The 12,954-nt window shown below is 36.6% G+C and overlaps 5 protein-coding genes across 7 annotated transcripts; 4 read left to right on the top strand and 1 right to left on the bottom strand.

The window, feature by feature from the left end:
• Positions 1–557: 557 nt before the first annotated feature.
• On the top strand, positions 558–2,437 carry LOC18035548 (FAD-linked sulfhydryl oxidase ERV1). Its single transcript, XM_006422783.2, has 5 exons — positions 558–609; positions 746–786; positions 1,026–1,066; positions 1,704–1,781; positions 1,906–2,437. The coding sequence occupies exons 3-5, from the start codon at positions 1,026–1,028 to the stop codon at positions 2,021–2,023; spliced, it is 237 nt and encodes a 78-aa protein (XP_006422846.2). The 5' UTR covers positions 558–609; positions 746–786; the 3' UTR covers positions 2,024–2,437.
• LOC18034319 lies at positions 2,437–6,413 on the bottom strand. Of its 3 annotated transcripts, XM_024179265.1 has the most exons (10): positions 5,994–6,413; positions 5,768–5,910; positions 5,371–5,496; positions 4,968–5,240; positions 4,572–4,697; positions 4,169–4,441; positions 3,763–3,888; positions 3,360–3,632; positions 2,964–3,089; positions 2,437–2,833 (listed from the first exon to the last, which is right to left on the bottom strand). In XM_024179265.1, the coding sequence occupies exons 1-10, from the start codon at positions 6,018–6,020 to the stop codon at positions 2,689–2,691; spliced, it is 1,638 nt and encodes a 545-aa protein (XP_024035033.1). In that variant the 5' UTR covers positions 6,021–6,413; the 3' UTR covers positions 2,437–2,688. The 3 variants fall into 3 exon arrangements, with proteins under 3 accessions (XP_024035033.1, XP_024035035.1, XP_024035034.1); XM_024179267.1 differs by lacking the exon at positions 2,437–2,833 and having other exon boundaries at positions 2,997–3,189; XM_024179266.1 differs by lacking the exon at positions 2,437–2,833 and having other exon boundaries at positions 2,997–3,169.
• A 153-nt stretch (positions 6,414–6,566) lies between these two features.
• LOC112096181 (40S ribosomal protein S29) lies at positions 6,567–8,169 on the top strand. The gene is made up of 3 exons (XM_024179269.1): positions 6,567–6,728; positions 7,571–7,670; positions 7,759–8,169. Exons 1-3 carry the CDS (start codon positions 6,667–6,669, stop codon positions 7,765–7,767), a joined length of 171 nt encoding a protein of 56 aa, XP_024035037.1. The 5' UTR covers positions 6,567–6,666; the 3' UTR covers positions 7,768–8,169.
• Positions 8,170–8,560: 391 nt separating this feature from the next.
• Positions 8,561–10,372, top strand: LOC112096182 (40S ribosomal protein S29-like). Its single transcript, XM_024179270.1, has 3 exons — positions 8,561–8,786; positions 9,761–9,860; positions 9,934–10,372. The coding sequence occupies exons 1-3, from the start codon at positions 8,725–8,727 to the stop codon at positions 9,940–9,942; spliced, it is 171 nt and encodes a 56-aa protein (XP_024035038.1). The 5' UTR covers positions 8,561–8,724; the 3' UTR covers positions 9,943–10,372.
• Positions 10,373–10,401: 29 nt separating this feature from the next.
• On the top strand, positions 10,402–12,136 carry LOC18034177. Its single transcript, XM_006422781.2, has 3 exons — positions 10,402–10,824; positions 11,488–11,555; positions 11,709–12,136. The coding sequence occupies exons 1-3, from the start codon at positions 10,740–10,742 to the stop codon at positions 11,919–11,921; spliced, it is 366 nt and encodes a 121-aa protein (XP_006422844.1). The 5' UTR covers positions 10,402–10,739; the 3' UTR covers positions 11,922–12,136.
• The last annotated feature ends 818 nt before the right edge of the window (positions 12,137–12,954 follow it).

Raw genomic sequence — 12,954 nt, 5'->3', positions numbered from 1 at the left:
AAATTTGTTTCTTATTGTTAAGTGTAGATTAACATCATGGGTGCTAATTTTTTATATTGTAGATTTTGAGTAAAGGGTATGGATATTTTGAGATAAGTCCTGACTGGAAAATTATCCTTGAATTTATATGATTTTTTTATGAAATTGATGCTGCATTGAATGAGATTTCATTGTGTTTATTTCTTTTGTTACATATAATATAGTGTGGCAATAGACAAAGAACAGGAGCAAGAATAAAAGAAAAGAAGGGCATTCGCTGTGTTTCTTGCCATTTAGTTCTTCATCGCTGTTCTTTTGAATAAAATAGACTTGAAGGTAGTGGGCATATTTGGTTGTCATTTTCTTATGACGATGACATGGTGACATTCTTGTAGAAACATTCTTTAGAAACAAAATGCAGTAGAATTTTGAATCTCAGCTTGTGCTAAATTGCAAATACTTTTAGGGACTTATATTAGCTTGGTGCGTCCAGTACTCTCATGGGTCATTTGGGAACTTTTAACATGCTTGAGTAAACTGTTATTGCTATTTTCAGGGGACTTCTGCTCCTGTAACTAAAGACGAGCTTGGAAGAGCCACTTGGACATCTCTCAAACACTTGCTTCTCAGGTCATCTCATTACCAGTGCTTTTATTTCTTTTCTGTTGGTTCTCCTCATCCTGCTTTGTTTATATTTCTTTTTTTGGTTTTACATTTCTCTAGTTTGGGCTGCTTGAATCTTGATTATTTTGTTCTCAATATCCAGAAAATCCAACAAGGCAACAAAAGAAAGATGTAAAAGAACCGGTACGATGCTGTCTGACTCTCTTAAACTGAAATGTCATTCACAAGTACGCATATTTTAGTTGAACACAAATCCTTAAAATTTCCTTTCTGTACATCTTAACTACCCAGAATTTATCCAGCTTATGTGGTTTTGGTTTGTAGACTTGACACTAATTTGTAACCCGAAACTGGAATTTATAGTAGAATAAACTCATTTACCTTATTGGCTACTAACCTTAAGGATCCTATTTGACTTGCAGATGGCGATATTATCTCGGATGCACTTTAAAGAAGTCTTGAGGTACACTATATTTCTTCTCCAACTCCCTCTATCTGGTGGTGGGCTTTCCTTTCTTTAGATGCTAGTCCATTTTCTTTCTAATGCAATAATGGCAGTGCTTTGCTGGCTGATGGTGGATGACATATACCGTTATTCCCATTCCTCCCCTTAATTAAGGGTGTAGCTCAAGCTGTTTACTTAAATCATAAGCGGACTCAAACTTTGTGTACATTCTATTAACCATGTGCAATTTAGTTTAATATACAAAGAAAAATAGTTTATATAACTGTAAATGTCAGTAATAGATGTTTAATTAAAGTACCACTGCTACTGCAAATTGATTATTTCTTAGGAAAAAAGTCTGATGAAAGAAGATAGGAAGAGTACTTGAATTGACATGAGACTAACCTAAGTTCCCCCACCCCCCCTCCCAAAAAAAAATTACAAATCTTAAGTACTTAAACTGAAAAATTTTCTTAATATCCAGTTACATGGATTTTATTATCATTACACTGTTACATGGTTATATGCTTAAAAATGCTGGAAGAAAGTGAAACTTTAGTGTTCTGTCCATATGGCTACCAAATAACCGTTTGTACTTTGTACTGAACACAATGTATCCTTTACTGATGGATGTATTCTTGTTAATGTTTGATAGAGCAAATCCTGTGCAAGCTGAATCTCATGATGAGTTCTCTCAGTGGCTTTGTCATGTGCATAATGTGGTTAATAGAAGGTAATATTAATTGTCTCTTTTCTCTGCTGAGGAAGTTGTGGTTCTCTTGTTTAGGGTCTATGGCACACCATATATTATAACCGAATCACTTTATTATGCTTTAGCAATTTGGTTATTTAAACAGCCTTGGCAAATTGGTGTTCCCTTGTGAACGAGTAGATGCAAGGTGGGGCAAGCTGGAGTGCGAGCAACGTGCATGTGATCTACAAGGAACTACAGATTCAGCCGACCAGATATGTTGAAGTAGCCAAGTACCAAATGCATAAAAATCTGGAATACAAAACTCATTGCTAGTAATATTATTTTGTATTTATTATTCGTACGTGAATCAAAGAAATACAACTTATTGTCAGTGAAATTTAAAGAGGTGATATTATATCCCATTGATTGTGTTGGGTGTCATTCTCTAAGAAACAATTGGGAAAGCATTTTTGCGTTACTTTGAATTATCAGTTTTACAAGACCGCTTATGTAGGTATTGTAGTGAAAATATTGAAGATAAGTTGAATGAAAGCTATAACATGTTTTGTCATTGATTTAGAATGCATTTTGCTTAGCATTTGATTGGGAAGTAGGCCTAGAGTAATTGTTTACTATAATTTGTCAATTATGCAATCAGATTTGGCAGAATTTTCACTGTAAAAAAAAAAAAAAAAGACTAGAAATTCACCCATGCGCATACCGTCATCCAGAATCAAACCAAGTAACAGTTCCGAGTTTGCGTTACAATTAGGAAAGCAGATACCAAATACACCACAATTAGTTAAAACAGAAATCATCCCCAAACTAACATCATTTAAAGGTTAGAGAAGAACAAAACCCCGTGACGAAAGCTATCATTTAAACTAACCATGTGATCAAAGCTATCATTTTAACTATCTAATCATGTACCAGCAGTCCACTGATCTTAAACCTTAGGATGCTCTCCCATAAGGAAAGGGAGGGCCCGACCAAATTTCAGAACGTAAGCAGTCTCATGAACAGGTTGCAGTTGCAGAATCGCTTGAGCATTTAAATATGCATGGCAGGCGAAACACCAAACTGACAGGTCACTGCTTAGCCAAAAACAAGGTGTTTACAAATCACAATATATAAAAGTTAAGAACACCCTTCCAATTCAAACATAATCAATGAGACATACACATGGCAAAATACAATAACGATCAAAGTTCATAGTCATACCTATAGCCTAATGCTACAGAATGGTTTGTTTCCTGGTAATGCTGAAGCATGTGCTTGTTCACATAACGGCTGCAAAGCACTTCCTTGCAACACAAACATAGCCAGTTTCCCCTCGGGTGTTGGCACCTTCATACATGCAAATCACTCCGCAGGTTACGCGAGCATCTTCATTGTGTTACTCATTGCTAGTGTTGTAAAATGAATAACTTACATGCGGCAACCAATACTGATCACACATTAGTTGGACTCAAGATTTGACAATAAATATATCAAGTTTCCATTTTCCCCCCCTTTTTTCTATATTATAATTGCATGATGAATTTCTCCAATTTCAATGAAATGAAATCAAGCAAAGATGAATTATTTAAATTGCCGTGTTTAAAGGGTTTGGCTAACCTGTTGCAGGGTGTATCGGGATTTGGTATGCGAGCAAGATCAGACGACAAGGAAGCAATGAGGTGATCACAAGAGGTCAGATGTCTCACCCAACCCGATTCCGCTCCGAACATCATCTCATCGTCCTCTTTAACCTTAGGATGCTGTCCCGTATTAAAAGGGAGGGCCCGACCAAATTTCAGAACGTAAGATGTCTCATGAACAGGTCGCAGTTGCAGAATCGGTTGAGCATTTAAATATGCATCGCAGGCGAAACACCAAACTGACAGGTCACTGCTTAGCCAAAAATAAGGTATTTATAAATCACAATATATAAAAGTTAAGAACACCCTTCCAATTCAAACATAATCAACGAGAGATAAACATGGGAAAATACAACAATGATCAAAGTTCATGGTCATACCTATAGCCTAATGCTACAGAATGGTTTTTTTCCCGGTAATGCCGAAGCATGTGCTTGTTCACATAACGGCTGCAAAGCACTTCCTTGCAACACAAACATAGCCAGTTTCCCCTCGGGTGTTGGCACCTTCATACATGCAAATCACTCCACAGGTTACGTGAGCATCATCACTGCGTTACTCATTGCTTGTGTTGTAAAATAAATAACTTACATGCGGCAACCAATAGTTATGACACATTAGTTGGACTCAAGATTTGACAATAAATATACCCAGTTTATATTTTCCCTCCCTCTTTTTCTATATTATAATTATATATTATAATTATACGATGAATTTCTCGAATTTGCATGAAAATGAAATCAAGCAAAAATAAAATATTAAAATTGACGTGTTTAAAGGGCTTACCTGTTGCAGGGTGTATCGGGATTTGGTATGCGAGCGAGATCAGTCGACAAGGAAGCAACGAGGTGATCACAAGAGGTCAGATGTCTCACCCAACCCGATTCTGCTCCGAGCATCATCTCGTCGTCCTCTTTAACCTCAGGATGCTGTCCCGTATTAAAAGGGAGGGTTTCACCAAATTTCAGAACGTAAGACGTCTCATGAACAGGTCGCAGTTGCAGAATCGCTTGAGCATTTAAATATGCATGGCAGGCGAAACACCAAACTGACAGGTCACTGCTTAGCCAAAAACAAGGTGTTTATAAATCACAATATATAATAGTTAAGAATACCCTTCCAATTCAAACAGAATCAATGAGACATACACATGGGAAAATACAACAACGATCAAAGTTCATGGTCATACCTATAGCCTAATGCTACAGAATGGTTTGTTTCCTGGTAATGCTGAAGCATGTGCTTGTTCACATAACGGCTGCAAAGCACTTCCTTGCAACACAAACATAGCCAGTTTCCCCTCGGGTGTTGGCACCTTCATACATGCAAATCACTCCGCAGGTTACGCGAGCATCTTCATTGTGTTACTCATTGCTAGTGTTGTAAAATGAATAACTTACATGCGGCAACCAATACTGATCACACATTAGTTGGACTCAAGATTTGACAATAAATATATCAAGTTTCCATTTTCCCCCACTTTTTTCTATATTATAATTGCATGATGAATTTCTCCAATTTCAATGAAATGAAATCAAGCAAAGATGAATTATTTAAATTGCCGTGTTTAAAGGGTTTGGCTAACCTGTTGCAGGGTGTATCGGGATTTGGTATGCGAGCAAGATCAGTCGACAAGGAAGCAACGAGGTGATCACAAGAGGTCAGATGTCTCACCGAACCCGATTCTGCTCCGAGCATCATCTCATCATCCTCTTTAACCTTAGGATGCTGTCCCGTATTAAAAGGGAGGGCTCGACCAAATTTCAGAACGTAAGATGTCTCATGAACAGGTCGCAGTTGCAGAATCGGTTGAGCATTTAAATATGCATGGCAGGCGAAACACCAAACTGACAGGTCACTGCTTAGCCAAAAACAAGGTATTTATAAATCACAATATATAAAAGTTAAGAACACCCTTCCAATTCAAACATAATCAACGAGAGATAAACATGGGAAAATACAACAACGATCAAAGTTCATGGTCATACCTATAGTCTAATGCTACAGAATGGTTTTTTTCCCGGTAATGCCGAAGCATGTGCTTGTTCACATAACGGCTGCAAAGCACTTCCTTGCAACACAAACATAGCCAGTTTCCCCTCGGGTGTTTGCACCTTCATACATGCAAATCACTCCACAGGTTACGTGAGCATCATCACTGCGTTACTCATTGCTTGTGTTGTAAAATAAATAACTTACATGCGGCAACCAATAGTTATGACACATTAGTTGGACTCAAGATTTGACAATAAATATACCCAGTTTATATTTTCCCTCCCTCTTTTTCTATATTATAATTATATGATGAATTTTTCGAATTTCCATGAAATGAAATCAAGCAAAAATAAATTATATAAATTGACGTGTTTAAAGGGTTTGGCTAACATGTTGCAGGGTGTATCGGGAGTTGGAATGCGAGCGAGATCAGACGACAAGGAAGCAACGAGGTGATCACAAGAGGCCAGATGTCTCACCCAACCTAATTCCCCTCCGATCATCATCTCATCCTCGTCTTCGGGTCCGTTTTCCTGAGACAAACGAATTCAGACAAAAAAAAAAAAGATATTATATAACGGTGACGTTTTGATCATTAGCAATGATTATTCCTTACCGGCAGTTTTGAGGAATAGGTCGCCATAACGAGTCGACCGAGATTTTCAAGTTTGAGGATTTGGCAAGGCTTTTAGAGAGTCACGACTGTTCAGCTGCGTTCTACCGGGTGAAGAAAAAATCATAATTTTCCAGCTAACTTTAGGTTGTTTAAAAACTATTTTTACGAGAGCATGATTATTCCTTACCGACTGTTCTCTCTGCTTGTGAAATGAGAGAAAAATCCCAACTCAACCCTTTCACGTGAAGAGTAATTTCGTTTAGCTAGAATCAAATGTGGGGTAGAAAGAGTAAAAAAGGTGGAAAAAGCAAAAGGCGCAAGAAAAAGCAAAAGGCGCAAGAAAAAGCAAAAGGAGCAAAGAGAAAGCAAAAGAATGCCGTTTCTCTTGGCATTCTCTCAGCATTCTCGCTGAGAAGCATTTTCCTGAGAAAAATATTTTTACGAGAGCATGATTAATTTGGGATCCGAAAATAGTATCATACTTGTCCAACAATTTAGGTCAGGTCCGGCCCAAGCCCAAATTACAATTAAAATCCATATCAGAGTTTAAATTGCGTAGTATAAATACGCACTTTTCTTCGTTCATATAAATTCCTCGGCAGATTGTAGGGTTTTACACAAGCTTAAGCGAACCGGCTCTTCTCTTTGTTAAAGAAGAAGAAAACAATCGATCATGGGTCACTCCAACGTTTGGAACTCTCACCCCAAGACTTATGGGCCCGGTTCTCGCGCTTGGTAAGTCAAAAGTTTGTAACTTCTACTTTTACTGTTTTTTGATTTGCTGATTTAATATTGGACAATGAGAAATTGGAATGATTTTATAGCCCTGAGTATGTTAAATCCCCGAATAATTGAAGATTGAAATTTTTTTCTTATTGTTAAGTGTCGATTAACATCATGCGTGCTAATTTGTTATATTGTAGGTTTTGAGTAAAAGGTATGGATATTTTGTTCTTACGTTTGCTTTTTCTGATCTTCGATTTGATATTATTATTGTGATAGATGTTTTTAATTACTTCATCTGATTAGAATCGTGGTGGGAATCTGTGTAAATTAGTTGGTTTTAGTTTTTTTTTTTAAACAAAAAACTTAAAATATTATGTTGTTTGGAGGCAGGTGTTGCTTGATTTCAATTTCATTCACAAATGCCAACATGTGTGCTACCTTAGTCATTTTGACTGGCTTGTGTTTATTTTGATGATGCTTGTTGTTTTAAGTGTTTTAGGATTAAAGCTTATGTTCTTTTAATTGAACACTTCATTGGGAGAAAGCCTTTTGGCTGTGTGCTTATATTGTTACGCGTTTTAAGATGTGTTTTTACTTGAAGGTTCTCGTGGTTACCTTTTATTGACAACTTTGTACCCGATAATCTCTATGAAAATTGGAACTGCATGAGAAATTGTCTGTGCTTCAACTAATTCTTTAGGCAGAAGATCTAGTAATAATTCGTCAATCTCTTTCAGTATTTCTTGTCCTCTCATAACGGCATTAGCAGTGCTGGCTGTTATTCTTGATGGAAGGATTCTGTGAAGATATATGGATTCTGACTTTGTTTGTCTGTTCTTTGTTTTTCACAGCCGGGTTTGTGGGAACCCTCATGCAATAATCAGGAAGTATGGGCTCATGTGCTGCAGACAATGCTTCCGTAGCAATGCCAAGGAGATTGGTTTTGTTAAGGTATCCTTCAGATATATTCTTCTACCTCTTTCAGACCATTGATCCTTGGGTGTTGCTCATTCTCTGATTTTTTTTTTTTTCCTGGCAGTACCGCTAAATGATTAACATGTTGTCAACATCGGAAGGGGGGTTACCAGTACCATGCTGATTTTGTTTCATCTGTGATGCCTGTAGCGAATTTCTGTTTCTCAAGGATTGTTAAGCGATGTTTTGTCTTAAATTGATTCAATGTTTGACAAAGCAATTGTTGGACTAAGAATATCATTGATCATTCTTATTAAGGTTTAATCATTCTCACATCTTGGTGCTGAGTTATTTTTGTTCTTTCACTGTATCATCAATCCAGCTCAGTGATTTTAAATTGGTTGAAATCAAGCCAACAGTGAATGATATTGATCATACACTGAGCGTGTCTTTTCCTCTGTTTCCTATCTTTTGGTAAATATTAGAGTATTGAGCAATTTTTTCTAATAGAGCTGCTTTATATGTTAATGCAAAATTTTGTGCGAATGGAGTGGAACGATGGGTATCATTTGGTTCACTGAGCAAGTTTTCAATTATCATTTTTTTTCCTCTTTTAGAAACTTAAAACGGATAAATGGTAGCAAGATTATGTTTTTGTTCTAAGTTGAAGATCTAATTTTTAATGTTGAATTAGCCAGAATGGCCGCTATATTTTAACGACGTTGATCATGCTAAAACTGAACATGGATTGATCCATAGGAGCAACTGCTAATAGTTTAGTGCTAAGCAATATCCTTTTCATCTCTACATGGGCTAGGAGTTCGTGTCGGGAGATTTATGATTAATTAGTGAAACATGAAATATTGTGTGAATAAATTACAAACTATGTAAATACGATTTTTTCAAAAATAAACAATTCAGGGACGTATGCGTTATTATACCCCGTCTTGTGAAAAACGTATCTTTATTCATTAAAAACGTTATTATAAACAATTCAGGGATGTATACGTTATAACCAATCTTCATAGGGTTCACCTCTTAAGTGAGAACGCGGCAGCTCTTTGCTTTCTGAGAGAAGCAAGAATCAATCATGGGTCACACCAACGTTTGGAACTCTCACCCTAAGACTTACGGGCCCGGTTCTCGTGCTTGGTCAGTAAAAGTTTTTTTTTTTGTAAATATTAACTTCGCCTTTTTTTGGCTGTGTATTAGTTTGTAAGATCAATCACTATTGTGTTGTAGTGCTGGTTTCTTGAATATTTGCATATTCAAATTGGTTTCTATTTACTTTGATCTTTTCTGGGTTTTCGGTTTCGTCTTAATTTGGTGTTATTAGTAAGACTTTTGTGAAGTGTTCACTTTGCGGTTTAGCTATTTAACATGAGATTCATCCGAAAACACTGTGTACAACTACTTTAATTTGCTTGTTTTGATCCTTCAATTGTAGTGTCTAAACAAGAGCAAGTTATTGCCAAGCGTTGCGGAAAAATTCTTTTCATACCAATTTATTTGATAGATGTGTGCCGGAATATGTTATAAATTAATTGGTCTTCTGTTTTTGAATATCTTGAAACATGTTGCTTGTCTTTAACGGAAACTATTTTGATGGAACCCAGATATGATTTTACATCAATTAATATGTACTGGCTTAAGATCTTGACCTTTTTGATTGGCACATTTTTATTTTGATGGTACTTTGTTGCTTTACTGTTCTAATTATTGAATTACTAATACATATATTTTTTATAACTGTGTCAGAAGAAAGGATTTTTCGTTTGTTTGTCACTTTTGTGTTGTAAGTGTAGTGTGTCCGGATGGCCTTTGTGTATAGTCTCAGTGTTTACCCCTTTTTTTGACAAGGATGGCCTTTGTGTATAGTCTCAGTGTTTACCCCTTTTTTTGACAATTTTGTTATCCATTAGTTTAGCCATCGCATTGTTTTTCTTTTTCTAGGAAAGAACTATAATTTCTATAATTTGACTACTTCTTCAGGCAGAAGTTCTGGACTGTGTTTCATATCCGCCCTTATCACCACTTTGTTAGCATTATGTATTACTGGTGATTGGAAGGATTATGTGAAGATTTAAGGATACTGACTTGTTCCATCTGTTCTTTCTTTTTGATAGCCGGGTATGTGGGAACCCTCATGCAATAATCAGGAAGTATGGAATCATGTGTTGCAGACAGTGCTTTCGGAGCAATGCCAAGGAGATTGGTTTCATTAAGGTAATCTTTAGAAATATATTAAGACCATTGATTCTCTGTGTTGGCACTGATTCTCTGAAATTTTGTTTTGCAGTACCGCTGAAACCGTTAAAATTTAGTCTCTGACGGAGGAGTGGTGGCTAATCAGATGATCCAAGTGGATGCCTGTAGAGATTTCTTTGTGTTGAAGAACTTTTGACGGATGTTACTGTTTTAGCTGTTTTTGTGAAGTGATTGTTGGGCAAAGAAAAATATTTACTTATTACTCTGAAGTTTAATTTTTGGTGTTCAAGTTCTTTTGCTGCTGCTATCAACCACTCTCAAAAGATTAATGCCATCTCTTGACATTGAGCCTTACTTCATCAGTTTATCCCTTGATGGATGCCGATGAAATGAACAGAGTATACTTTGTTACCGTGATGATTAATCCACACGAGGCCTCAAACTTCAAACAAACAAACTCATTTTATGCATCCAACTGTGTTTGATTGGCTTTCGTAATTTCAGTCGACTGGCAACAATTTCTTGTAATTATGACAATTTAGGGGGGGGGGGGGGGGAATTACCGGCTTCAACAGCATCAGGACAGCGTGATTAACCTCCAAAATATCACGAGTCTTTTTCTCGGAAATGAGCTGAGCTCTGTTCTGTTCAGCGTTTAATCCAATAATCTGCTTTTAGCTCCTCGCTGTCTTGTAAATTTCAGACGGCTCGACTTTCATTACACTCGAATTCAATTCTCTTCACGCGTTTCTTTATGTTATGTTTATTACGACAAAAGCATCACCTCTAATGCTCTCTCTCTCTCTCTCTCCCTCCCCCCACATTAACAAAAAGCCTTGAACATTTATCGAAAGTTGTTTTGGTTATTTTCGTCTGTGTACATAAACATTGACAAAGATGAAAATGGTTGGATTCTGGGTTTTGTTACAGCTCACTGAAGCAACTCTTATGTTCCTCTTCCTCAATTGCTCCTCTACTCAAGGTAATAATGCCCAAGACTTTCACCATTGTCTTTGTTTTTACTAAATGAAAAGAGACATACTTCTTCATGTTTTACATTATTTTAAAACTTCATGAAAGAAGAGATAGAGAGAGTAACAACTTGAAGCAACTACTACATGCTTTTGAGGAATTAGCTTATCTCATCTTGTGTATGTTGATGCAACTGATATAAGTAGGAATCAAACTTTCTACATGTAGAGAACTTTAAATCTGGTTCTTGAAGCTTGATTCTGGCTTTCACATGGTAGAACCCTTCACTAATTATTGCAGGATAAAGTGTCCTTGAGGCAATAAGTATGTGTCATGTTAGTGGTCGCCAACCGTGTCATATCATGAGTCATTATTTGTATCTTTACAGGACATTACAGCTAATTATGCATTCATTAGCATGATCATCAGCATATCCCATTCTCCAAGTTCTTCTGGGCTCATTTGGTTTAGTGAGGAAGATTTTTACTTAGCATCTAAATCCATAGGAATCATGATTTATTGACACAACGGCAGATGATATTTAGTATTCCTCAAGATGGATGGTGTTTGGCGTTGTGCAATTTAGAGCCTTGACTATGCAATTTACGACATTGGTTTGGCAATTTTTCCATTATGCATGTCTCTATTTCTGACCTATTTGACTTGCACCCAGATATGAGTTCCCCCATAAGTAACAGTAAGGATAATGTTGCAGCAACAACATCAATCATAGATCTGACGGTAATACTTTTCACTTTCAACTGGGTTCTATTTATATTTTGAGACATGCGCATGGCTCCATTGGGTTTCTAAGAAGAAGGATTTCTTTGTGGCTGCCAAAATGTATACCGTTAAAGGGACAGTGTCTTTCTTTCTTGTTTTTCACAAGTGCAGGATAGAAGCAATACTGTTACTCAAGGGAAACTTATTGAGGGCAGCATAATCTTGGAAGACTACCACCAGATAGATCCAGTTCCAAGTTCATCAGCTACGGTAACATCTAGACCGATTGAGCATGGCTCTCCTTTCATGCCTTACATTCCAAAGCTGCCACCACCACATCATCCCAAGCATTATGGCTCTTCTGTGGCACCTTCATCTGCTTAAAACTTCCTTCAACAAGCTGCAAACGAATTCTCTCAGTGAAATGGTTATTCTATGCTACGTTGTCCTTAGTTTTATGTCTTAGGAAATCTTGCAAAGGTCACTAGTCGATGTCATCTGGCTCTCTTTGCGTAGTAGCAGTAGAAAAGAGTTGACAAAAGTCATTGGCCTATTGCTTTTAATTATATGAAAGTCCTGCATATGGAACTACTTTATCTGAAGTTGATACATTTTGTTGTATGCTTAAGATAGGGATATCAGTCGCTAAGAAAGTGATTTGTCGTTTTCACCAAGAGTAAATGCAACTTCATTTCAGGATTATTTAGATCACTGAGGGAGCATAATTACTTTTGATAGTTGCATTAACTTTAACATTGCACAGGTGAATTGACAACTGGGAGACAAATTAATCAGTGAGTTGGAGGACAATCAAGCTAAGATGTTTTTTCTTATTTGGCCATGACACTTTGATGCTTCAATGGTAAAGAAATTGATTGATGTTTGAAAATAAATCTAAAAAGGGCTTGCTTGAGATGACTTAAAGATGAAGGAAAAAAAGAATTTGTCTAAGGAGGTTGGTTAAATGGATCATTGCTCCTCTCACTACGGCTTCGTTTGTATGTGCTTTTTGGTTCTATTCTATGGATCATTCTTGTAACCTTAGCTTTTCTAGAATAAATCTAACTTTGTTATGCAGATACAGCAAGAAAGATGTAGTGTTTTGGGCATTAATTAATTCTTAGATGTGTTCCACTCAAAGATAAAAAAAAAATAAAAAAGTAATAACAAGCAAGCATGTGCCAAAAGGCAGGAGCTGGGGTGGCTTTGTGTTCATGACCTGCCTCAAAAGTTTTTCCAAATAACTTTTCTTTATCTTTATCTTTTTTTCCTTTGGGAATCTTAGATTCCAAGAAAATTCATTGCCGACCATTTTTTTTTTCCAATTATAAAAACACATTTTGATAATGCACAATTGCTAAATAGAATGATCTTCACAACTCTACATATGAATCACTCTTGTGAATTATATATATAT

Source organism: Citrus clementina, unplaced genomic scaffold (genome assembly GCF_000493195.1).
Source record: "Citrus clementina cultivar Clemenules unplaced genomic scaffold, Citrus_clementina_v1.0 scaffold_8, whole genome shotgun sequence".
Classification (NCBI taxonomy): domain Eukaryota; kingdom Viridiplantae; phylum Streptophyta; class Magnoliopsida; order Sapindales; family Rutaceae; genus Citrus; species Citrus x clementina.
This window is presented reverse-complemented; position numbering and strand designations above follow the sequence as displayed.

Excerpts from the sequence above, each read along its gene's own strand:
- LOC18034319 (XM_024179265.1), bottom strand. The coding sequence starts at position 6,020 with ATGGCGACCTATTCCTCAAAACTGCCG. Across the intron at positions 3,889-4,168 it reads CCCGATACACCCTGCAACAG|GTGCCAACACCCGAGGGGAA; the intron begins GTAAGCCCTTTA and ends GCATGTATGAAG. Across the intron at positions 3,633-3,762 it reads TCTGTAGCATTAGGCTATAG|TGACCTGTCAGTTTGGTGTT; the intron begins GTATGACCATGA and ends TTGGCTAAGCAG.
- LOC112096181 (XM_024179269.1), top strand. The coding sequence starts at position 6,667 with ATGGGTCACTCCAACGTTTGGAACTCTCACCCCAAGACTTATGGGCCC. Across the intron at positions 6,729-7,570 it reads GGGCCCGGTTCTCGCGCTTG|CCGGGTTTGTGGGAACCCTC; the intron begins GTAAGTCAAAAG and ends TGTTTTTCACAG.
- LOC18034177 (XM_006422781.2), top strand. The coding sequence starts at position 10,740 with ATGAAAATGGTTGGATTCTGGGTTTTGTTACAGCTCACTGAAGCAACT. Across the intron at positions 10,825-11,487 it reads CAATTGCTCCTCTACTCAAG|ATATGAGTTCCCCCATAAGT; the intron begins GTAATAATGCCC and ends ACTTGCACCCAG. Across the intron at positions 11,556-11,708 it reads CATCAATCATAGATCTGACG|GATAGAAGCAATACTGTTAC; the intron begins GTAATACTTTTC and ends TCACAAGTGCAG.
- LOC18035548 (XM_006422783.2), top strand. The coding sequence starts at position 1,026 with ATGGCGATATTATCTCGGATGCACTTTAAAGAAGTCTTGAG. Across the intron at positions 1,067-1,703 it reads CACTTTAAAGAAGTCTTGAG|AGCAAATCCTGTGCAAGCTG; the intron begins GTACACTATATT and ends AATGTTTGATAG. Across the intron at positions 1,782-1,905 it reads CATAATGTGGTTAATAGAAG|CCTTGGCAAATTGGTGTTCC; the intron begins GTAATATTAATT and ends TTATTTAAACAG.
- LOC112096182 (XM_024179270.1), top strand. The coding sequence starts at position 8,725 with ATGGGTCACACCAACGTTTGGAACTCTCACCCTAAGACTTACGGGCCC. Across the intron at positions 8,787-9,760 it reads GGGCCCGGTTCTCGTGCTTG|CCGGGTATGTGGGAACCCTC; the intron begins GTCAGTAAAAGT and ends TCTTTTTGATAG.